At 35.2% G+C, this 22827-nt stretch overlaps 2 protein-coding genes across 6 annotated transcripts in view; one reads left to right on the plus strand and one right to left on the minus strand.

Moving 5' to 3' along the window:
* Positions 1–1819: 1819 nt before the first annotated feature.
* Positions 1820–4494, plus strand: LOC123006436 (actin-related protein 8). Of its 3 annotated transcripts, none has more exons than XM_044400906.1 (10): positions 1820–2362; positions 2415–2582; positions 2635–2829; positions 2878–3162; positions 3216–3332; positions 3380–3532; positions 3578–3799; positions 3848–4058; positions 4114–4242; positions 4294–4494. In XM_044400906.1, the coding sequence occupies exons 1-10, from the start codon at positions 2330–2332 to the stop codon at positions 4464–4466; spliced, it is 1686 nt and encodes a 561-aa protein (XP_044256841.1). In that variant the 5' UTR covers positions 1820–2329; the 3' UTR covers positions 4467–4494. The 3 variants fall into 3 exon arrangements, with proteins under 3 accessions (XP_044256841.1, XP_044256842.1, XP_044256840.1); XM_044400907.1 differs by having other exon boundaries at positions 1823–2362; positions 2629–2829; positions 4299–4494; XM_044400905.1 differs by having other exon boundaries at positions 1824–2362; positions 2629–2829.
* Positions 4495–4541: 47 nt separating this feature from the next.
* Positions 4542–22827, minus strand: part of LOC123006583 (protein trachealess) — a 63497-nt gene continuing 45211 nt past the window's right edge. The window contains exons 1-10 of one of the 3 annotated variants that reach the window (XM_044401171.1): positions 21647–21864; positions 14453–14691; positions 10698–10771; positions 10260–10349; positions 8018–8180; positions 7530–7651; positions 7174–7474; positions 6957–7104; positions 6748–6872; positions 4542–6675 (exon numbers count right to left, since the gene is read on the minus strand). In XM_044401171.1, coding sequence (XP_044257106.1) covers positions 5618–6675; positions 6748–6872; positions 6957–7104; positions 7174–7474; positions 7530–7651; positions 8018–8180; positions 10260–10349; positions 10698–10771; positions 14453–14691; positions 21647–21759 — 2433 coding nt within the window. In that variant the 5' untranslated portion in view covers positions 21760–21864 and the 3' untranslated portion in view covers positions 4542–5617. Of the gene's footprint in view, positions 6676–6747; positions 6873–6956; positions 7105–7173; positions 7475–7529; positions 7652–8017; positions 8181–10259; positions 10350–10697; positions 10772–14452; positions 14692–21589; positions 21865–22827 lie in introns of those variants that run through there. The other 2 variants (XM_044401170.1, XM_044401169.1) reach the window with 2 other exon arrangements.

Consider the following 22827-nt stretch of genomic DNA (forward strand, 5'->3'; position numbering starts at 1 on the left):
TGCCACAGGTTAAAATTAAAGTACTTATTCCTGAGACACGTTGTATTTGAAATTTTTATCGTTCTTAGGTCCAATTTTTTTAAATTTTTGCATGCATAATCAGAAACTAAATATTTATGGTCTTGAACGAATCGCAAGAACGTGTGATAAATCGTGAAATATTCTTTAACATCTGTTATAATTTTTTTTGTTTTTGTGCAATTAAGTAAGCGATAACAGTGGCAACTTTAATGCTTTCATAATAGACTTGCAGTCTAGAAGATAAGGAGATTTTATATCTAAAGATGTAATGGAACATTTTTTTGTACAGTTGTTTATCCATGATCAAAATCACGTTCACTCGCAATTATTTTTGCAATTTGGAACCATTAAGTCTATCGAAAGGTTATTACGTCTATGGTTTTCAATTTTATCAGATAGATTATTTCGTTAGTATTTTGTATTGAGTTTGATAAATCGGTGATTAATAGTTTAATTAGCAGAAGCCAATAGTTGTAATTAGACTAAAATGCCGGATATTCCAATTACACACTTGTAGTGGGTTTGTTTCACAGAAAAGTAGAGAGCTTAAAAGAGAAAATACTTTTTGTGTGTCTATTAAAATTAACAAAAACAAAACAGATCAGTCCGAGGTCAAGAAAAGAAGGTCGCCTACGTACATAAAGTACCTACAATTCTTCGAAATTGTTCATAAAATCTTGTTTAATGTATGCGTCATAATCAAGTATCAGTTTTTACGTGATAATTAAAAAACTCATGCTTAAGGAAATGATTGAAAACAAAGGATTTGCAGCAATATGGTTGAGAAACAAGCCATGTGTTTGCTGTCGCGAAATGAACGTGGGATTAAAAAAAACAAACCAGTTGTACGAAATAAGGAGTATAACACAAGTACAAAACCTGTAACCGTGAACTAACTTATTTAATACAATCATGCAATAAACTGCACAAAATTTATTTTATTTTAGTATTTAACCGTTAAGTAATTGTCAAATTTTAATATTTAATTGCCATTTGGACGTATGTTTTGCAATTAATTTACCTGCCTGAATTGAATATTAAGTGTGAACTTTCACGCTCTTGTAATAAGGTGGAATAAATAATGATACAAAAATCGTTCCTTTTCTGCCTTCCTTTATCTTTTTCTGAAATTATAAAATGCTCTAACAAGCTTTTATTACGATTTTTCAGTGTTTTAGAAATAATAACTAAGTAGAATAATCTTTTAGGTCACTAGTGTAAAACAAAATATATATTTTTTTAAACGACAAATTTGTAAGATAAAAGTGCGATTGTATTTGAACTTGGACAAGGACGAGACTTAAGATAAAAGATAAAAATATGAATCAATTAAATCAATCGATCAATTCACTGAAGTAGTATTTTGAGCAAGTCACACGTTAAACATAATTTCGATATAAGTATTTAATTTATAAAATAGGCAGTAATTTCATTTAATTCAACAAGTGTTTTTCAAATCATTTCAAAAGGAACAATTTATATTTTTTAGATGTGATAACACTGATATCAGTGCTGTTAAATTTTGTATAATTAGTCATAAACAACATTATTTATCGAACTTTGTACTCTTTTTCAAATTGTAGGTACCATATATTTTTTTCAGAAACCTGTTATCAATATAGTATTTTAATCTGGCCAACCTTATATTAGAAAATTAAAATGTTAATTGAGGTAATATAATAATTTATAAGTATCATAATAAATTGTTAAGCGGTTATTGTTTTTCTTTATTTTAATTTATACTGCAATTATTTGTGTTGGTAGGCAATCCTTTAAACACAACATGTTTTTATATAAAAATTATTTAATTAGTTACATAGTTTTACTAAACATTTTGTGCTAAGTTGCAGTTGTCACAGAAGGTGGTACTTGTTATATACCTAGTTAAAAATTTAGCTAGTTCCAAATTTAAAAGTAGTTAAAAGTAGGCAACCCAAAAAACACTAATTTAAAATACAAAATATCTTCTACAATTATTGATTTAAAACACTACAGTCTAGGTTGATTTTACTTTTCATAACAAATTTAAACAAACCTGGTTATTAAGGTACCGGTTTTTAAATCGATTTAGATTTTAACCTCACAAATAAGTTTGGGGCCGGACTTATTAGACTGTTGAATGTGTTAAATTTATTTTGACCCTTCTAGACAAGTATAAATTTTAACCAAATTAACTTTTTTAAGTCGTAATTAAATATTTAAATTGGGCTTAATTCATGTGTAAAAATTAATTTCGGTATTAAAAAGTGAGGTTATATAAGTTTGGTTTGTTTTTATTTGTGCTAAAGTTTTCAATTTTTTTTATTTAATGATGCCTACGTATTGTGAAACACCTCCAGAGGTAAGTAAGTTCTTTTTTACTTTTATGTTAAATATTAATTTGTAATTTTTAGCACCTCCAATCTAAGACAATCATAGTGATCCATCCAGGCTCATTAAATCTCCGTATAGGGCGTGCTTCTGATTTAAATCCTTTGACAATTTTGCACGCGATAGCTCGTCGATGTTTGAATAAGAAATACCAATATAGAGACTCATTCCTACCTCCTCGAATAGATTTGGTAAAAATTTCTTCAGTTAAAGTACAGTTGGTAGAACAATTTTCAGAGCCAGCCTCAAGAATTTGAAGATGCCCGTCTTTCTGTCTCTCACACTTTACAATCCTGCTTGCAATCAGATGGTCGCAGACGCTATGCGACGCCCCCACAACAAATCGCCGCCTTCAATCGTCGAGCCAAACCGGAAGTTTTGGGGCCAAGTGGCGGCGAGTGGTTAAAAGTTGAGGGGGACACAGTCATAGGAAACGATGTAATTGGATAACCACTAACGTTGTTTTACATAATTCAAAACTTGTAGATTTTAAAACTTGATCCTAAAGAAAATTTCAACATCCATTTCCCTTTCAAAAGAGGCGATTTTAACATACATCCAGGGCCCGGGGGCTCTATGACTTCAGTATTAGTAGACTTAGAAACGATATGGACGCATGTCTTAGAGACACATTTTCAAATCGAAAAAAAAGATTTCAAACATCACAAAGCTGTACTTATTATACCGGATGTTTATAATAGGACGTATCTGAGAGAACTTATGTATTTATTATTGTTGAAGATGGGGTTCGGAAGCTGTTTTCTTGTTCAAGTATTTTAGTGAAAAATTTGTTATCATCATCGTTACTGTTATTATTTTTTAAGGACCATGTTGCTGCCACTTTTGGTTCAGGTTTAAGCTACGCATGTGTAGTGGATGTAGGAGACCAAAAAACTTCAGTTTCGTGCGTTGAGGATGGTATTTGTCATCCCAACACCAGGGTAATATTCTAGCAAAATTACCAACAAATTCACAAAAATTTATTTAGGTTCGACTAGAATATGGTGGTGGAGACATTACACAGATTTTCTATTGGTTGCTACAAAAGTGTGCTTTTCCATACAAAGAATGTAACGATCAAAATAAATTAGATTCCATGTTATTACGCAAATTGAAGGAAGATTTCTGCCATGTTAACTTGGTAAGACTTGAATTTTTCTCTTCCTGAGTTGAGATTTTGCTATAGGATATTTGTGGTTCGCAAGAAAAGACTTTGATTCTGAAACAGCCGGGAAAACCTATTTTAAAATACACGATCCAAGTTGGCGATGAGTGTATAGTGGCGCCCCTTAGTATGTTTAGCCCGGAACTTTTTGGTATAACCGGTGTTAAGACTATAAGAACGCAAAAGGCATCGACTGGGGATCCGGAGGATCCTCATGATGAGAATTACTTGCGAGACATAAGAGTAAGTTGACTTTTTTAGTTGTTTCGTAATTTTTTAACTTTCTGATAGCGGAAAGGAATGAAAGATAATATGGAACCGAGCACTTCTGATCTGCTCAGTGAGCCATACTTAGAGCAATCACAGAATCCCACAAACGAAGATGATGTTGTAGTCGATGCAATCGATACGGTTGCACCCAGCTATGACAAAGAATTTGTAATCGCCCCGGGTCAGATCTTGGGTCTTGATCAGGCAGTTCTTCAAAGTATCGATAGATGTCGTAAGTTGTAACGTTAGAGGTACCTATACCTGCTAATGCAATCGATTATTTCCAGCTAACGAGGACCTTAAACGAAAAATGTATGGTTGCATTTTGATCGTTGGTGGCGGGATGAAATTTTCAGGAATTGGGACGTGGCTCCAAAATAGGATTTCATTGCAAATCCCGTACTTATATCGCGCTGGTACGTTTATATATAAAATGTTGAGTAAAGTCATTGAGATGTGTGCTTTAGAACAGCTTGATATTATAACAAATCCCAGAGATATGGATCCGGCGATGGTTGCATGGAAAGGTGCTTGCATAATGTCCTGCTTGGAGACGGCTCATGAATTGTGGATTTTGGCCTCTGAGTGGGAAAAATACGGGGTGCGAATATTGCGAGAAAGAGCGCCTTTTACATGGTGATTTGTATTGAAATAAAGCTTTTTACATATTTTGAGTTTTAATCGAACTTGAACCCAAATAGAAAAACATGCCAAATTAATAAATAAGAATCGTATATTGAAAAAATCGTGACAATTAAAGGATTTGGTTATTTGCAGTGTTACGTCTTATTTAATTTTGATACAAACAAAATGGCTAAAATTTATTAAAAGTATAAACAAATTGAGCAGTCACAAATTACACATTTAACTAAATTGTGAAGGTAATTTATTAAACAAAATCAGAATTAAGTATATATTGCACATAAATATGTTGCTACATATCCATGAAGCTGTCATATTAATTCACATATTAAATTTGTACTGAACACCATGTGACAACATAACACAACTAATTCTAACATCTGGAACAAGAAAAATTAACAAATTAAAGAGAATATCACATTCCTACATCGTCAGCACCTTTTCGTGATCGTAATAATAGTGGATTTTATTTTTCAAACACTCACATCTCCAAAAATTTGATTTACTGATCAAAAACTGGAATGTAGATATGATCTGTCTTTTATCAAGAGCAAGTGTTTTCTTTTCAATGTAAATAGCCCAAAATACTGTCACCAATGCCCAACAAAAGAATAATATACATACAGCTATCTAAAATTATGTACATAGTATGATATACCAGTTGGTATGCTGGATCATCAGCATTATCAAATTATACAACACATTTACTATATAGGAGTCATTTTTTCCAGACACATTATTTAGTTGAATTTTTTACGCGGCAAAGAAACTCCAATATAATAAATCTTAATAAATAAGTTGTGACAATGACACTGTAGATGGTAAATAATACGAAATAACATGATAATATGCAAAACTAAAAATCTTAACATATTTGATATGTCAGAGTATTACCTAGATAGAGATGTGTGAAGAAAAATGAATCATGTCATTTTATATTATTTTCTTTGGTTTAAAAATAGTTAAACGAGCACTTTCGTTAATTTGCCGACTACATTTCATATTTGTTGCATTTAAAAAATACAATAACAGTACTAATATTACACTAGCAGTAAAAATAATAGTACCACATCAGTATTAACAATTATAAATCGTTCACATAAATTATATAAGGAACATAGTCAAATTCACTGAAAGTTCGTATTTACACTATGACGGGGAATACCAGTTGGCGGGAGCGGTGGGAGCACTTTTCCCTGGATGATAGAGATGGAATCCAGCGCTGGCCGCACCGTGGTGGTAAAACTGGGGCTGCTCGACGTAAGAGTAAACCTGGGGCTTGAGAGGAAGAGGACTATCGGGGTACTGATGGCGCAGAACGTCTTGGTACGGCACGGGAGTATCAAAAGCAACTCCTCCGTGTAACTGCTGATGTTTATCACGCGGAGATACGCTGGACGGAGGTGTCATCGCAGAGTGATAGTCCATTGAATAACTGGTCGGGTAATTTTGGTGTTGCGAGAGAAGAAATTGGTGTTCACTGTAAGAAGACGAGCCCTCGCTGCCAGGGGGCGTCGGCAGGGGTCCCACTCCGACCTGTCCATCCCCCGGGTAGTACCCCGTCGAACTGCTGGACCGGCTGGACGCACTAGTAATACCGTGAACGTTGGCACGAATCACGCTTTCTCTATTCGCGTAAAGCTGGCGCAGGAGAGCCGACGCCGGCAGAGGCCCCTGCTGTTGCAACTGCTGGTGGTGTGCCCCGATCCACTGTATTGTGGTCCGCTGTTGCTGTTTGAGAAGGGCGTCGGTGCTGAAATCGGTGGGTTGGTGTGGCGGCGACTTGCACGACGGCAAATGCTTCGACATCGCGTTCTCGAGATCCTTGACCGACGTCCCGCTGCTTCCCGTCTCCTCCAGGTTTTTCGGACTAGTCCCGGAGGAGTCTGACATCACCGGATGCGCACTTATGGAGTGGCAGGACGATGCCGGACTCATGACGGTATTACTTCTATGCGGCGGCGAGTGTTCCTCCTCCTCGTCGTCGTCCGAAGAGGCGTTCTTGCGTTTGGACGAGCGCCGCGTCGAGATCGATTTCCTTTGGTCTGTCGGGGTTTGGAGTTTGGACACTTCCAAACGGCGGGTGCGAAGGTCTCCGGACTCTTCGATGGTACCTCCGGTGCCACTCCCAGGAGCGGTGCTCGCGTCCTCCAGATTCTGCGTCGTGTCCTGGGGGGGATTGGGCGGTCCTCCACTGTTCCGGCCATCTTACCACAGAATCAGATTAACACTATATTCAAATACAATGTATAACTAGCATTGGTGGTACGTTAACGTACCTCCACGATCGGCGTCGGGCGAGCCGTTCTCGGGGTCGTTGCTGTTGGCCTCCTCCCGCTTCACCATGTGAGTGTTATCTTCCATTTGGCAGCAGTCCATTATCATATTTTCGTACTCTCGACCACTGGAAATAAATTGATTAATAGGAAACACTGTTTGGACTAGCGAGTGATTTCCGCCGGTAGTTGGAAATTTACTGGGTTCTCACCTTATTACATAATTTACACAAATAATATTTTGCTCGTCTGCGTTTTTTGAATTGCACACTACAGTAGCGCACGTTTGCATCCAAGTATATCCCCCGCTTTTGTTCATTAGTCGGTAGTAATGCGTTAATACTTGTCCTTTGTGTATCACTGGAATAATGGAAAGAAGACAGTGAGTGAAAGGGTGTTGTAGATGAATAGATGTGTAAATTAGCTTACAGTCAATATGACATTTTCTTAATTTATTGGCATCTTCACCATGGCACAGGGTATATAAATTTCTACCAGTTAATTCTTCAGCTGTGTAATCTAAGAGATCCGACACTTTCGGTTCACAATGTGCTATTCTAAAGTCAAAGTTGATTCTAGTTACGAACATGTCGGATTCTAATCGAATTTCATGTACACTGGGAGGCGGGAGAGCAATCGCTAAAGCAACCATTCCTAAGAGTGGAGGCTGGGATTTTCGTGAATGTGAAAAAGTATACTGCGGTCGTAGCCTACATAACATTAAAACAACCTGTAAAAAAAGTATGACAAATGAAAATCTAAGCAACTTGATTAAATTATCATACGCGATATCCAGATGACTTAAAGTGACATCCTCTTTTGGTTAACGTTGATTTCATCCTAACACAGAAAGCTCGGTCCAACCCTTTGAACGGAGGGTTCGTTCCAATAGACATAATCGTGGATACTGCAAATCACCGATGTAGTATTAGATCAAGTCCTTAAATTTTTGGCTACAAATTTTGATGAACTGTAATCTGTCTAAATTTCTGTTATGGCTGAATATTAGATTGTGTCCAGTCAAGCAATTGAATGAAATCCAGTGGTATACACAAGCTGCCGCAGCATTCCTGGGCGTGACACATAACACCAGTACGGAATAACAATTGACCACGTACATGAGGCAGCCTCTGCATGCTTAACCACTATTTCCTGTCGGAATCATACGATTGCATCGAACTTTTCATCGATTTAAGACCTACAGTTACCAAACTTAACTGCGTTTATTACAAAGTCATCAATTCGGGTTTGCGTTTTATCAAATCTTTCTTACCGTCAGGATTATTGGTACCTGCTGTGGAGGCGCTCTCTTCGGAACCACTTCCAGGTGATGCTAGATTTTGCCCTTGAGCAAGCCCTAAACCTAACTGCTCTGCCATTTCCGAATGGTCTAAATGGTGGATATAGTCGAAAACGCTGCTGCCAGTCATTTCCACCTGTGAAAAATAATCATTCCTGCCATAAATCTAGCTAAATTTGTATTGTTAAGTCTTTTTGAAGCTTGTGGGCTAACTTATTCGACTCAGACAAATAACTATCTCTTATGGTGAATCGTCAATTAGAGTTCAAACTTTTAAAAGACGTAGAATATTGCAAATTTCACAAAGGAAAATTTTAATTTATTAAGGAAAAAATCTTTTACATGGAATTCAAAGCAGCTTTTTTGCAAAATTTTGAAATAAGAAAAAGGAGACATAAGAAGATGAAGAACAATAGAAAAGTAGATTTTAGTACGTTGTCACATCTCTTTACTCTATCGTTTGATATTATTTTCATGTCCTTTATTGTTTTAATTAGTAGTGATCACATTGTGGTTTTTTATTTTTTCGTATTTTGTAAATAAAACTTCTTCTTTTAAAAGTAATCTCGTAAAAACAACAGATTACAAAATAAAGTTTTACGATAAATTTTAAGTCAGTTTTAATTGTTTTTCAAATGATGATGAATAATTTACCTACTTTTTCCAAAAATAGTTTGAGATGGCTACTTATTTGATTAATTTCATTTTTCTTTGTAGTTCGCTAAAAATAAATTCATTTTGAAATGATCAATTTAAAATCTAATAGTAATTGAAAATTTAAAACGTTGAAGATTTCTGTACCCCAAGTTGGTGTAGTCCCGAGGGACTTCCTTCTATCCCCCGCGGTCAGTCCAGCCTTGGACAAGCTGCTATTTTTGGGTTTTTGTGAACTATAGAATATTCATTTTTTTTAAGTATGCTGTTCCGAGTGGCAAATCTAGCCTCTGAAAGTTGTTGGGGTTCGTAATTTTACTTTTAGAAAAAAAACTCCGCTAATAACTCCTTTCCTTTAAAACAGGATTTGGTATTTTTTTTTACTGCCACTGACGTGAAGTATTATTTTTCCTTGTGTTAAAAAAAGGTCGCGAAAATAAAATTTCCCCCACTGTAGACTTCTGGAAGGTTAAAAATTTCTTGAAGTTGCAGTTTAAACGTTATTAAAACTCACAAATTTTAAAGAAAAGGTGTTGTTAAAGTAATATATGTTTATAAAAATTAAGAACTGCTATAGGAAACAAATTTAGAACCGGCAGCAAGAAAATAAAATTTTCAACATTATCAATTTCTTATTTTCTTATTTCTTATTTTTTATCTTTTTGTCACCAAAATTAGCAGTAGCAACTAGCAAGGTTTTCCAATGAAATTCAAATGTGTTTAAAAAAAATCTAATTTTTATTTCCTTTTTTTTCATTTATTTTTGAGTCACCTCTATATTATTCTTAAAGGAGCAAAAATAATGAAATATTGACCTAAAATGTTGTAATTATCAAAACAAGTATCAAAACAAGTATCAAAACAAGTTCAAGTCTATTAAACAGAACAAAAATTGTAATCGTCGTGCTTATTGGTAATTAAATTTGAAAAGCAATAACTTATTGATGGTTTCTCAGGGCGTTTGTAAACTTTATGGACCACGGATCAGTATTGTTTGAAAAATTTTTACGCGACCCTCTTTTATATAACAGATATATACATATCATCAAGTACCAATTTTGATTTTTGATAAATGGACTGAGATAGAATAGTTTTTTTTCCTAAGACCCACTATTTTTTCTTTGACTGCAGTTTGGGAATTGCTGCACTAGACAGCAATAGATAAAGGGTAGAGAATGGAGCAGAATTAGCAGGGAGTAGCAATTGTTTTAAAAATCCTGATCGTCGTGTTGTGTTATTTTGCGAAATGGGCGATTTGAGGCAGTTGAAGTATAAAGACGTTTGTCCGAGGCGAGTGTAGGTGATAACGTGTACGTGTTCTTCTAAGGTCTGCCATGTTCCCGCAGTTGCAAATACCCTATTGATTGTGGAACCCGCCAGTCCTATTATGAATGGCAGGCACGCTGCTGCAGAGGACTACGTGAGGAGCATTCGACAACGGGGCGGTCGGCCGCGGGTGGCGGATAGAATATAGCGAGAAACAGGCGCATAGTGTCGACTGTCGCGAGTTACTTTTAGTTCGCCGAAATTACATATTGTGGCTGTAACTGTAAATCCTTACCTGTGAAAGGCCGAGGTATATCGAAACCGTTTCCGAAATGTACAAGAAGCGTCCATCCGCCGCCAACGCTAACGCAAATCCATCCAGAGACTGGAAAAAAGAACTTCATTCAAATATCATTTAGCACCAACCATGTCAACAATTCAATATTCAATATAAAAAGATGACTCATACAAAGTGACTTTTATTATACGTGTCGTATATTACAAGAAGACTGCTGATCTAATACCGTTCGTTTCGTCAAGCCTTTTACTTCCTTCCACCCAATTTTCCCCGACTGAAGTCTGATCCCTTCGGTGTATAAAGAATGACCGTCAAGACATGACAGGAATAAGTAACTTGTCCCACAACGCTGTGAGACTTTATGCCATTTTGGAGATACTTTTTTGACAAATATATGTATAAAAAATGTTATTTGGACGTCGGGCAAATCCTTACCTGAAGAATATGCGTTCCTTGATGTTGCTCAAACATATCCATTGCGATCCCCGCCACAGATCGACTCCTTCCAGCTGTAACAAAGTTAATAGATGAGTCAAACCCAAGCAAAGGGTAACAAAGCTATGAATATCATCACACTGAATAGGATTTACTGCCGAGCAGTTTTTATCTCTCTATCTCACTACAGATGATAAATTAAGACCAAATATTTGGACCAAAGCGGAAAAACGATCCCTATATTGACATCAATGTCTGTTTTACTGTTTATAAAACAAATGATTGGTGTGATAGTTTTGAAGAATGGCTCTTTTGATATATTAATTTTGCTCGTGATATATTTGCTGCTATATTGGAGTTTTTACAATCTATAGTTGTAACATAATATATGAGACTCGCACGGAAGTAGACGTTCCCCGTCTGATACAAGCTCAAAACCTGTAACAAATTGGATATAATGTCATCTGTAAAATATTACCACCCTATACCTAACGTTATAGACATTTACTGAGAATGTAGTCTGGTGACTTATCTCTCCGATTGACTCACCCCATCATAACAAATGTTACTACACATCTTTAGCTCTAATTCCCTAGTGCCAATTTGACGTAACTAGAATTTCTCACGTAGATACTCAAAATTTTACTACAACGCGAAATTTAATTAATTGAAAGTAGGTATTTCTTCAGAACTACCTACATCGATCTCAGTGATAATGAAAGCACGTGCTCAACTTGCTAATTGACTCAGCAAAGAGCTCACGACATTAACGCGGATCAAGAAAGAAACCCTTTATTACACGTTATTCACGAAACATGCATGGCGTCGCATGCCGTCTTTTCCAAATCACAATCTAAATATTTACAGACATGGATAGGGTTAATGATAATCCTCCCTAGTTAAAACAAGTCAACAAACTAATGTTAATCGGATTTCGGTAGATATTGAAAATGTAAATAGATGGGATGAAAGCCAAATAACCACGAGAAACAGATTCTTCCGGATACAAAAAATTAATTGCTTCATTAATTATTGTCTACCAAAAGATGCTCAAAATAAAAAAAATGGTTTTAATAAAGCAATATTGCAATAATATACAATATGAGAAATACTACATAGATAACAAGAATAACTACAAGTTACAATAAAACTAATGTGTAACAACTTACTTTTTTTTTAATAATATGTTTTTTATTAGTATGCACTTGATGTTTAGACTAGTTTTTTTTTGGTTTTATGACTGTGAGTATGAGGTATAGTTTAGTTATAATCATTCTTGTTTTTAATACTGCAACAAAATACAATCTGAAAAATACTGTATGGAAAACACCAGTTACAATTAAAATAAAATGTAATTGATAACTCATTTACAAATGGAGCGCCACTTTCTGGGTATGTTTGTAATTTATTTAATATGAATGTTTCAAAGTCAACTGCACATTGAAAACGACCAAAAAGGAACATGTTTTGGCAAAACTTTTACCATCATCAAAAAAAAATTGAGAGCTCTAATTTCAAAAATTTTTAACCCAAGGAATAGAGATTTACATTATTCTTGTAGAAAATTAGCTGTAGGGATGTGTGTAGTAAGCTCATCTCTCCCGTAAAAAATAACAAAATGTGGAGTTGACTGATCAAATTCACCGTTTGTAATTTATTTGTTTAATTTTTTAGAAATTGGTGGTGTGTAATAATTAATAACAGAGATGTTATACAATTAATTATACAATTAAAAATAAATCCCTTCTCCCTTATACAATCGGGACATTTTATTATGAAATAAGCATACAGACTTGATTTTTTTGTTTGTCAATTGTTGTATAAGTCTTTTATAAATTCTTCATAGCGATTACAAGATACATTTCTGATAATTTCTTACTATATACTGTATTTTTTTGATCTTGTATTTTATCTTTTTAGGTCCATTTTATATTTCCATTGAAAACAAATTTATAATAAAATATTACAACAAAAATTTTGAATACTTTTAGTACAATAATTGTAAACAAATATTGACTTTAATTATAAGAAAAATGCAGTTTTGTTGTGATGAAATTGTAACTTAAAATTTTGTCTTAGTGGGAGGAAAAACTAAGTATATTAATAATATTCTAATATTTCTGATATTGCTGAACAAGAGCATGAAAATTTTTTTAAAAAAATGTGTAACAAGGAATATCAATGCAACATTGGAATAAATTTGCATTTTTTTATTTCGGATTTTTGTTGTTGTGCACTTGTTTAGAAGAGTTTTTTTTTTTTGATTTGTGTGTGGGTGAGGTGTAGGTCAGTGCGCGTATTTCGAGTGCATGCTGGTTGGGGTGGTTGTCTTTGGAATGGGGTTGTCTTTAACTAACGTAGTGGCAATCTGACGTGTATGTTAGGCTTGATTGAAAGTGTGTCATCATGCTAACTCGGTTCCGCTTAGAGCGGTGGGCCCCTAACTACAACATGTAAATCTAATCATGAACCCTCGCTGTTAAACTCGCAAATCCAATTCTATCCCCGGCCGAGAATGATAAAATTAGGTGGTGCTTATTGTAAACCAAACTCGGAAAATTCACAGCCGTAATTCGTGTACTTGTGGCAGCGAGGGTTCCAAGTGAAATAATTATGGAGAATTAGACCGCGCTTGAACATTCTTACTTGCACACTTTTAATGAATTGACATTGATCTAGAGGGTTAGGGGGTTTTGTTTCAATTTTCAAATGAAATTTACTTTGCTTCCGTTACCGACGCTCTTCAAACAACTCAAACCGCGAATTACACAAATTCGATATTATATTGCATTTGCATAACTTTGAACTGCCGCTAGAGCAATTTGCGAAGTTCCTCCGCGATGCCGACGTCAACGCGCCAATAGAAAAATTCCAAAAATTGTTTTAGTGTGTTTTTTTACGAAAAATCGGATTAATGATTCACTGAACAAAGGAGGGGGCTGTTTTCGGTGCTGACGAGCTAAAGGTCTGTTATTGAATTATCGGGAGAGAGAATAGCCACGTTGGTATACAAGCCGGACTATAGGCTGACCAGGCGAAGAAAATGTCTCTGGAGAAAAGTCCTCGACTGCCTCAATATTGTTTTTATGAAAGATGTTGCTCCCATCTGCAGCTGCAAATGGGAATGGTCCCTATTAATCCCTTTTATCGGTGATAATATTTTATCGGACTGGATATTTTCTTTTATGTTAGCTTTGTTGGCTTGATTGAATGTGGATAAAATAATTTTTATTGTGAGGATTAGTATGCAACTTCCTGCTTTTGACTGTGGTTACTTTAAGTATGCAACTCAACAACATAAACATTAAGCAAAATTTCAAATTACGATTCACAATCACGTAGCACAGCAACGAATGGACTGAAATATCAACTAAATAAAAACAAAATGGTCGCCTATTTTATTATTCTGGAGTCACAAGCTTTGAAACAGTGTAGTGTCATAACCTCATTGCTCATTGTTCGTCAAGAAGTTAGAAAGCAGGGTAAATTCATTACTGTCCGATTGCTATACAAGGATTCGTAGTAAAATTTGTGTATACGTGCCCTGTTTAAGATCATAAAAGAATTAATTATGCAGATTTCAACTTTCTAATCTAATTAGAATTCTTACACACGATTTTTTGATTAGTGAAGCAATGGCAGAATGAATTGAGAATGAATAAATTATAGCTGAGTCAGTAACAGTAACGTTCCTTGTCCATTATTCCAGGTTATATGCGAAGAATGTTAATTACCTAGATGCTTTGGTCTCTTACCTTTTAACGTTTTGTTAGGAGGGGGTCCATCGCGACTCCATGGAGGATCTCCGTGCCCTGAGAAGTCCCTAAGTTTGAGATAGGAAATGGTGAGACGAATGATACTAGCTTTGTCTAATTGTGAGGTGATGGCAGCGGGAAGCGGAAGCATTTTGGCTAATTCATAGAATTCGAAATTTTCTTTTCCTCTCCTCGATCGTGCAGCGTCTCTGCTTTTCTCTTTCCTAAGTTCAAGGATACTGTAACAAAAGAAGGATCAAATTTAGTGGAGACGGTCTATTGAAAACGGCCTAAAACTTTTTGCCGTTATTTAGCTACCCTTAATTTAAGTGTTAACTGTTATCGGAAAACACGCCGATATTCAAGTCTGTATTGAAATCAAAGCTCCCAAAGGAATAAGTCGCGAATGAAAAGAAGGAGAAATCGGGCCGGACAACGGTCCCCGAGGATGGATAAAAGTGAAAAGTAACCTTCTCGGATCAGAATCCGGAGCAGAAAATACGAAAACCGGAAAGCTGACGGTGATGATTAGACGATCCTAAAACGAAATGTCCAGTAAGACGAGAACTCTCCTAGAAGAATTAAGTCGAACGGAAAGGGGCAGGTTAACGAGCCTTCGGAGCGCGACCGTTCCACGACACGTACAACAACGCCAATCTCTGATCACCGACACCGGCACCCCCACAAACCCCTTTCGATTACTGCAATACCACGAGCAAAACTTTCGCAATTACATTTTAGCAACACTCTTCCAAAGATTTTATTAATTGCAACAAAACAGTACCTAAATAATGTATTATATGAATTTTTAGAAAAAAAAACTTATTTTTAGCTCTTGCTTAATAAACAAAAAATAAAAACAATACAGAATTCAAGTCATCATAAAATATATGCTGACTTCTGAGTATTGCAAATATTATACCTATTATTATTCATTCGATTAAGATTCGTTAATATAATTATATCATATTATTATTACTACGCTGCATTTTCTCTCTCACATTTGTAGTTTCTGAACTCTACATAATCTTTGTTTCATTCTAAATAATCAAGATTCTGTAGAAATATTTAATAGATTGGTAAAAATTCTACTAATAAATGATGATGACTATAGGTATTTTTAAATAATAAAGATCACAAATCAAAATCAGAATGATTTTTATTTTAATCTTAATAATCAAACACAAAAAACGATTTTTTATTAGTTATTAGTTATTCCTGATTTTTCTACTACTGATATTTCCTGTTGTACATGAATTTGAAGTTTCAAGGATTGTCTTTAACTTTATTGTTCTTAAGCAACAAACAGGTACCTACCTAATTTTAAAAGATAGTTGGAATAATATTTTATATTTCGAAAACCGCCGTTCACTTTTGACATAATTATCTAATATGCATTTTGAATAATTAGGTACAATTACAACAATGAAAATTATCGGAAATTTCTTTTAACAATTCTAACTGATTTTGGATCGGAAAACTCAAACATAATCATAAAAATTTAAAGTTAGTTTCAATTTTTGTAATATGAAGTTTTATAGGAGCGCTCACATAGCTATATTACATACAAAAGGTGTTAAAAGTTTTGTTGGTATTATCAAGAAAAAAAGAGAATTAATAATAACTTTAGATATTATTTATTTGTCAAAATAATTCGTAACAACATCAATACACTTATTGTTACAACTAAAAATTAATTTTTCAATTCTTTTTAAAAAAATATTCTTTTTTCGTTGCTCATAAAATTTCTGAATCGGCGCTTCATCGTCGAAAAATTGCTTTCTGTGAAGATTTTTTTAAACTTGGAAATTAAGTAATGGTCGCTGGAGACCATAATATACCACATTTAGATTTTTTCACATCATCTATGAGACAGTAAGCGACGAGCATGGCGAACGCTTCCACTAGAACATTTCTATCAAGAAAAACGGAAGTAGAACTCTTCTATGCTTGCTGAACCCTTAAAAGAGATTCCTCGAGCATTTTGTATAAGCGAGCAGCGAAAAAATGTTGGGTGTGATTGCACAAAATGTATAGATTCAATTCTTTAGTATGGATAATATTTCAAGTCGGTTGCTAAATTCACTTTTTCTAATTTGCGTTTATGATACGTTTATTAACGTCTCTCAGTAGGAGTCGTTTATGGCTATCTATAAAAGCACACTGTACTTTAATGAATTTAGGGTTATTTAGTTTTTGTATGCCGCTTCTGACTTGTCAGTTAACAAATTTTGCGTTGTTGCTTCGGCAATTTCGCGAATATGTTGTAACAGTAATAACTAATAATTTGTAAATTTTATTTTTAATGACAGACGGCAGAAATGATTAAAAAAATCAGGTGGGCGTCGAGTGTTACCAATCGATACCAACTAACACAAAATTCTCTAGACGACAAAAATATATATTTTTTTAATTAAAATAAGAAAAAAGGGGGCGCAAATTAGAAAAAATAGCATAAAATACTCGTTTTATGATGGCATTGATGCACTCATCCCATAGAAAACTCGCCTACGGCTCGTTTTCTTGGGATTCGTGCGCCAAATCAACCTTTATAAAACTTGTTCTTTAATATACCATTATAATCCTTAAAATATTGATATAAAATGATTTTAGTGCAGGATAAAATTTTTACGTCGTCATTTGTTGTTCAGTGAAGTATTAAAAAAGATGAGAAAATGTATTCTGATTTTCTTGAAAGAAAGGAAAGTGTAATAGTTAGATTTAAAGTGTTGTGTGTCTTGTGTAGTGGCTTCCGTGCGTCATTGTTTGATGAGAAGCGTAAACATTGTAGAGCATTAGATCCGGAAGCTTTTTGATGTCGGTCCGGGTGTGAGTCCCCGGAGAGGTCCGGTCATTAGCGCGACATACGATTGCACGTACGTCGGCCATAAACCGGACCATCCGCGGCTGCCAGTCAGCATTCCGGGAGAAAACGTCTTTTGCTAGGAGAGAGACGTGGGCCATTTCGTCGGTCAATCGTCTATGCAAGGGATCTTGCACTTGAGAGAAGAGATGAAAGGCGTCCGAAGCGTCCCTGGGGACGGCTAGTGGGGGCCGAGGTGTCGCCAGGTATGTTCGGCCCTTTGGATGGATAACCTAATAATCGGCAACCGAGGGCAAAGTCCCTTAGGGCTGAAATGACGGTTGAAGTAGCATAGGCCAATTTCTACCAATTTCGCCGAAAGTTCGCCTTAATTTTGTTTTCACACGCTGCCCCTCGCAAGTGCCGTAAATTGGGCAGACGCGATGCCGACAGAGACAATTCTTTGGTTCAATTATCGGCTCCGGTCCCCGTAGACCGGAATCCGCTCTTTCCGGAGTCCGGCAAAGCGGTCGCTTTTACTCGCCACCTTCTGTTATTGCGGTCCCGTTATGATCAATTCTTATAGTTTTTTCGTTTTATTGGACTAAAGGAGGGTAGTATGAGATAATGCGATTATATTGGGAATGCCGCTTTATAGGGGTGTACTAAAATAAAATGAAAACAAGTCCAATTGCCGGCGCGACGCTCTGGATTTGTTGATTCCGCTGCTTCAGCGTAATTTACTCGGCCCCTTGAGCCTCTTTCAATCACACATTGAGTTTCTTCCAGATGTAAATGAATCACGACGCTGATTTGACCACCGTCTTTACCCAACAACCCTCATCCAATACACAATTCATCAGATAACACGCTCTCCTCTCGCAAATCAAACTCAAACTCATTTTAGATAATAACAAATTAACAACAAATTTTCTAACACAAATTTTGTTAAAAGGAAAACGCAATTAAAAAATTTCGTTTACCAAGAGGTTTGAGCTTCTTAAAAATAAAACTCTAGATATTTTTATTAATGTTCGGTAAATTGAATTCTGAACTTCCTAGCTATTTTTAACAACAACCGATAAATTGAGAATTGACAGATTCAAAGTGAGCCAATTATTTTAAGAATGCAACGTGTGTGATAATGAAAAAAGTTAAGCATGAAAATAATCTGTCTCATCTGAGTGACAGTGAGTGCTCGTGCTCAGTGACGCGTATAAGCAATGTGGGAACTAATTACGCCTTCGTGCAAATAGGTGTCCACAATTAATTGTGCATGTAATGCAATAAAAGACAATTTAAATATAAACACGCTTGAGTAAAAACATGATTCATAAAATAATTATCGACAGGATTTTGAAAAAAATCATTTTAATTCGAAGTGATCTGTTTTTATAGGTATATAAATCATAAATGTGGTTTACTTTGAAATACGAGTATTCTTGAGCCGGCAAATGTAATATATTATGAGATTACAGGTTATCACATAGCACCCCTATCTTGCATTACATTATTTTAATGTAGCGTATTCTTATTATTCCAGGATACACACACTATATGCATATAAGTACTTTACGACCCTCAACTTCAAATTCAAGGGATAAACTGTAAGCTCTCAAATGTCTGTAAGCTGTAATTTTGACGATGCGGTTATACAAAAACATGCCAAGACTTGTCGCTGGAAAGAACTAAAATTATTTCACACATGGCTTACTTTCATACAAAAAACGTATTGCAATTACCAGTTTGATTGTTTATTTCCGAACATACCATGAAATATGTAATTGTCACAATTTCCAAAGGGAACATCCAAATATACGTTTCTACTTTATTTCATAATGATTAGACTTTAAATAAAAACAATTTGCAACGAAGTACGTATAAGTATTCATGCCCAAATATAAACATTATATAAACTTATTTATGGTTGTCAGCAATTAATATTCACCCAACGTGTCATCCTGTGGTATATGGACATCAGCTATCAATTTGATCATTACATTTAATGCAAGAAAGACAAAGGAAAAATATTTTAGACTTGAAGCGCTTTTAATTTCCAAGAACTATATTTACGTAATAAAATTTGGCTAGGAGAGAAAATTATTCATCCTAAATTTTTTATTGCTTTTTGGTTTGGCTTTTGTGTTTTTTTTGTTTTGTGTAAAAAATATCCGTAGAAAATAACAATCAAAATAGCTGTGCTTTTCAATTTTGATACCATTGAACAAAATTGTTCCTTTTAGATATGTATCAAAATGACAAACCTTTATAATTAATATTGTTCTAAAAATTTTAGAAACTTAGAGATGAATATGGCGAAAGTATGTACTAGAAAACGTATTTTGCCGTTCAATCACAACTTATAATTTTATATTGCTTCGATTAGTGAGAAGAACATTTTTATGGGATTTTTGAAATTCAGACACGTGACATTGAAGTATTACTTTTATAAATAGGTACATAGTGGTTGTTTTTATAAAACATAGGTACACTCTCATCAAATGATTCTTAACTTGACCGAATCCTATTATACTTGTATAAATGTGGACATACCAAGAAAAAGTTAAAAAATCCTACTCTCATTTTCAAAAGCCGAAAAATCATACATGCTATACACATTATATCTCCATCAGACACATACAGGATGCGCCAGAACTCGCGCCCCAGAGAAAAAAAAAACATATAAAATAAGATAGGAACATGGAAAAAATGTTTAAAAAATTCTATCTGTCAAAAAAATTTGATAATACTAATGATCTTGTATATGTTTTTTTATAATTATTTAGTAAAGGTACAAAAAATTTGTCAATAAAACCCCCAAATAACTTTAAACAGAGTTACAATTTAGGATACAGCTTTCTTGTTTCCTCTTCTAATAGCCTGTAGCAAAAAAACTTAGAAAATTATTTTTCCTACAGAAATAAATAGAGTTAAAGAGGAAAATTCAAAGTCTTATAACTTCGAAATTTTAATAGGTAGAATTTTTTAACATTTTTTCCATGCTTCTGGTATCTTATGGCATTTTTTCTCTGGGGCGCGATTTCTGGGGCAGCCTGTATATTTTGTAGGTAGGTGTATTTAATACAAGTGTGGTGTGATAAAGATACTTCAGAATAATCTAAAACAGTGCTTTCCAAACAATTTCAATTGCGGACCAGTTTTTTTGGAAAATTTTAACGAGTTATAAGAAACCCAATATCTACATGCACTTATTTTCATATTACAAAAGACCGATTTACAGAAAGTAAATTAAAATTTAACTCAAGATTAAACTAATTAGAATTAAGTTGGCATTGTCAAACGTCAAATTAACCAGGACTTAAAATTTGATTGTAATTAAATATGCTGTAAACTGGCCCTTCAAGTGCAATTTTTTTATTTTGATAAATTAGTAAGTTAAAAGTGTTATTATTTATTCCAACTAGATTTTATTAATCTCACAAAAATTGCACATGTCAGTATAAATTTAATTAGATTTTAATATAATAGGTGGGCATAATATTTTTTATGACCTAGGTTTTTTGCTGTGGCTGTGGCCCACAGTTTACTGATTAAGTCTAAGTATTGTAATTGCAGGTAAATATTTTTGACCTATTGTTTACTGGGTTGATACAGAAAACTTCAATTCTCATACCATGAGTAGGATTTTGAATTTTTACCCTATCTACATTTTCAAAAACAAATTGCAAAGTTGCCTTCTGGTAATGACGCTTACGTTGTGGTTAAAATAAGTTAGTTAACCAAATGATTTTCGAAAAATCCACAATGTCTGTACAGAAAATATACTGTAAAAACGGTTTTACATATCTACGTTGTTTAATTTCACACTTTTTTGAGTGTGTCCTAAATTTCACCTTTTGGGTAAAATGCGTTTTTGTAAAGACATATCTAAGCACTTTGAAGTGTGCTCGAAATTTTTGAGTATGAGAAAAAACTGAAAAGAAATTCATTCAAAGATGCAAACATTTTGCTGCGAATTTTTGAGAACAGCATCGAAAATTTAGTAATGAATTTTAATGGTTACAATATTTTGAACTTTGCGCCACCACTACTGGGTGTTACAGATACTAAAAAATTTCTTTTAATTAATGATAATTTGCAGATCATGCTATTCTAACAGCAGAAATGCGTTTTGTTTCATAGATAGCTGGCCATATAAAATTTCAGCTATTGAATGTAGGTAACATTATAACATTGGCGTTTGGTGTGACGTTGGTGTAGGTGTTACTCCGGGGAATCCCCGGGTTGAGGTATAGTGAGTATAGCCGTTTTGCGTTAGAGGTTTGATGGTTTGAATAAGTAAGGTGTTAATCAGAATATATAAGTTGACATGCCCTGGTTCGAGGAGAGGAGTCTGTTTGTAGGAGACACACATATCCGCTGGTACGAACCAGGAGTGGGTGAAGGCTGGATTGATGTTGACTCCGATGCCTATGGGGGCCTGGTGCCTCTGGAAGCCCGAGGAGACGGCATAGTCCATGGCGACCGCCTGATAAGGCAGCATGATGGAAGCAATCACCCACAGCACCTCACAGCACACGAGGTCGCAAGTCGCGGAGAACCGGTGCTAAGCTATTGCCGTTACTACCAACAAGTGACTAATGACTAGTAGTAACGAGTGACGGCAAGGTGGGCGTGAGCGGGCGGGGCGAGCGGCGCTGGTTGGTCGCGGCTACGCAGCTGTGCTATTTACCGCGAGACCATTCGCCGCCCCCACGCCGTCGCCACGCTCGCGCCCGCCGAGTAGCAACAAGTAGCCAATACACCACCACCGTCACCTAAAACCTCGCCGCTATATCGGCTAATCTATGAGATGCACTGCTGGTGCGCCGCTCTCTGCTTTATGTTGGTCTCATTGTCTCATCGCTTCGCCGCAAATTCCTCATCCTCATCCTCTACGCCGGACAAACTGGGCTAAACGCTTTCCTCAAAAAATCATTACTACAGCTGCATCTCGGTCTTGTGATGCGCAACAACTGCCAACTGCAATTTAACATGATTAACTCGCGGTGGGCGGTGTAGCGCCGAGCCCGAGCCCGAGCCCGAGTCCGAGCTTGCCATCTCGCACATGCACTTCTAGGACGTTACATATTTACTCCACTAGAGCTTTAACAACAAAAAAGGACGTTGCAAGAAAACGCCTTGCTCTGAATAATTCACGGTTTATGATTACGTTAGCGTTAGATCATCAATAAAAACTGACTTGAACTTCTCACATTCGATAAGCTATAACATTTTTAACATCAAATTGGTTAACATGTCATGACATGACAACAAAAGTCATGTCAAATGCAATTCTATTGAAAAAAAAAACATCCACTTGATCTGTAAATTTATTCGATTTTAAATTGTAACGTATTGCTCACTTATTATTAATAATTACATTCTCTCTAAGTATGTTATTGGTAATTATAACAATTAATTGATTAAAGGTCAAGAATATTAATTTTAAATGTGATAACACCAGACATAAAACTGGTAATTATACATATCTACATACAGAGTGATTCATAATAGATTCCATTAATGTCTTTTTATTAAAATTTTATTTATCTACAACCTACAGGTGTCC

The sequence above is a fragment of the Tribolium madens genome, unplaced genomic scaffold, assembly GCF_015345945.1.
Source record: "Tribolium madens isolate multiple individuals breed KSU strain unplaced genomic scaffold, Tmad_KSU_1.1 Scaffold_2;HRSCAF=44;Tcas5.2_LGX, whole genome shotgun sequence".
Taxonomy (NCBI): Eukaryota; Metazoa; Arthropoda; class Insecta; order Coleoptera; family Tenebrionidae; genus Tribolium; species Tribolium madens.

Bases quoted from the DNA above. Each gene is read 5' to 3' on its own strand.
- LOC123006436 (XM_044400905.1), top strand. From the start codon at position 2,330: ATGATGCCTACGTATTGTGAAACACCTCCAGAG. The intron at 2,363-2,414 runs GTAAGTAAGTTC...TGTAATTTTTAG, and splicing joins ATTGTGAAACACCTCCAGAG to CACCTCCAATCTAAGACAAT. The intron at 3,163-3,215 runs GTATTTTAGTGA...TTATTTTTTAAG, and splicing joins GAAGCTGTTTTCTTGTTCAA to GACCATGTTGCTGCCACTTT.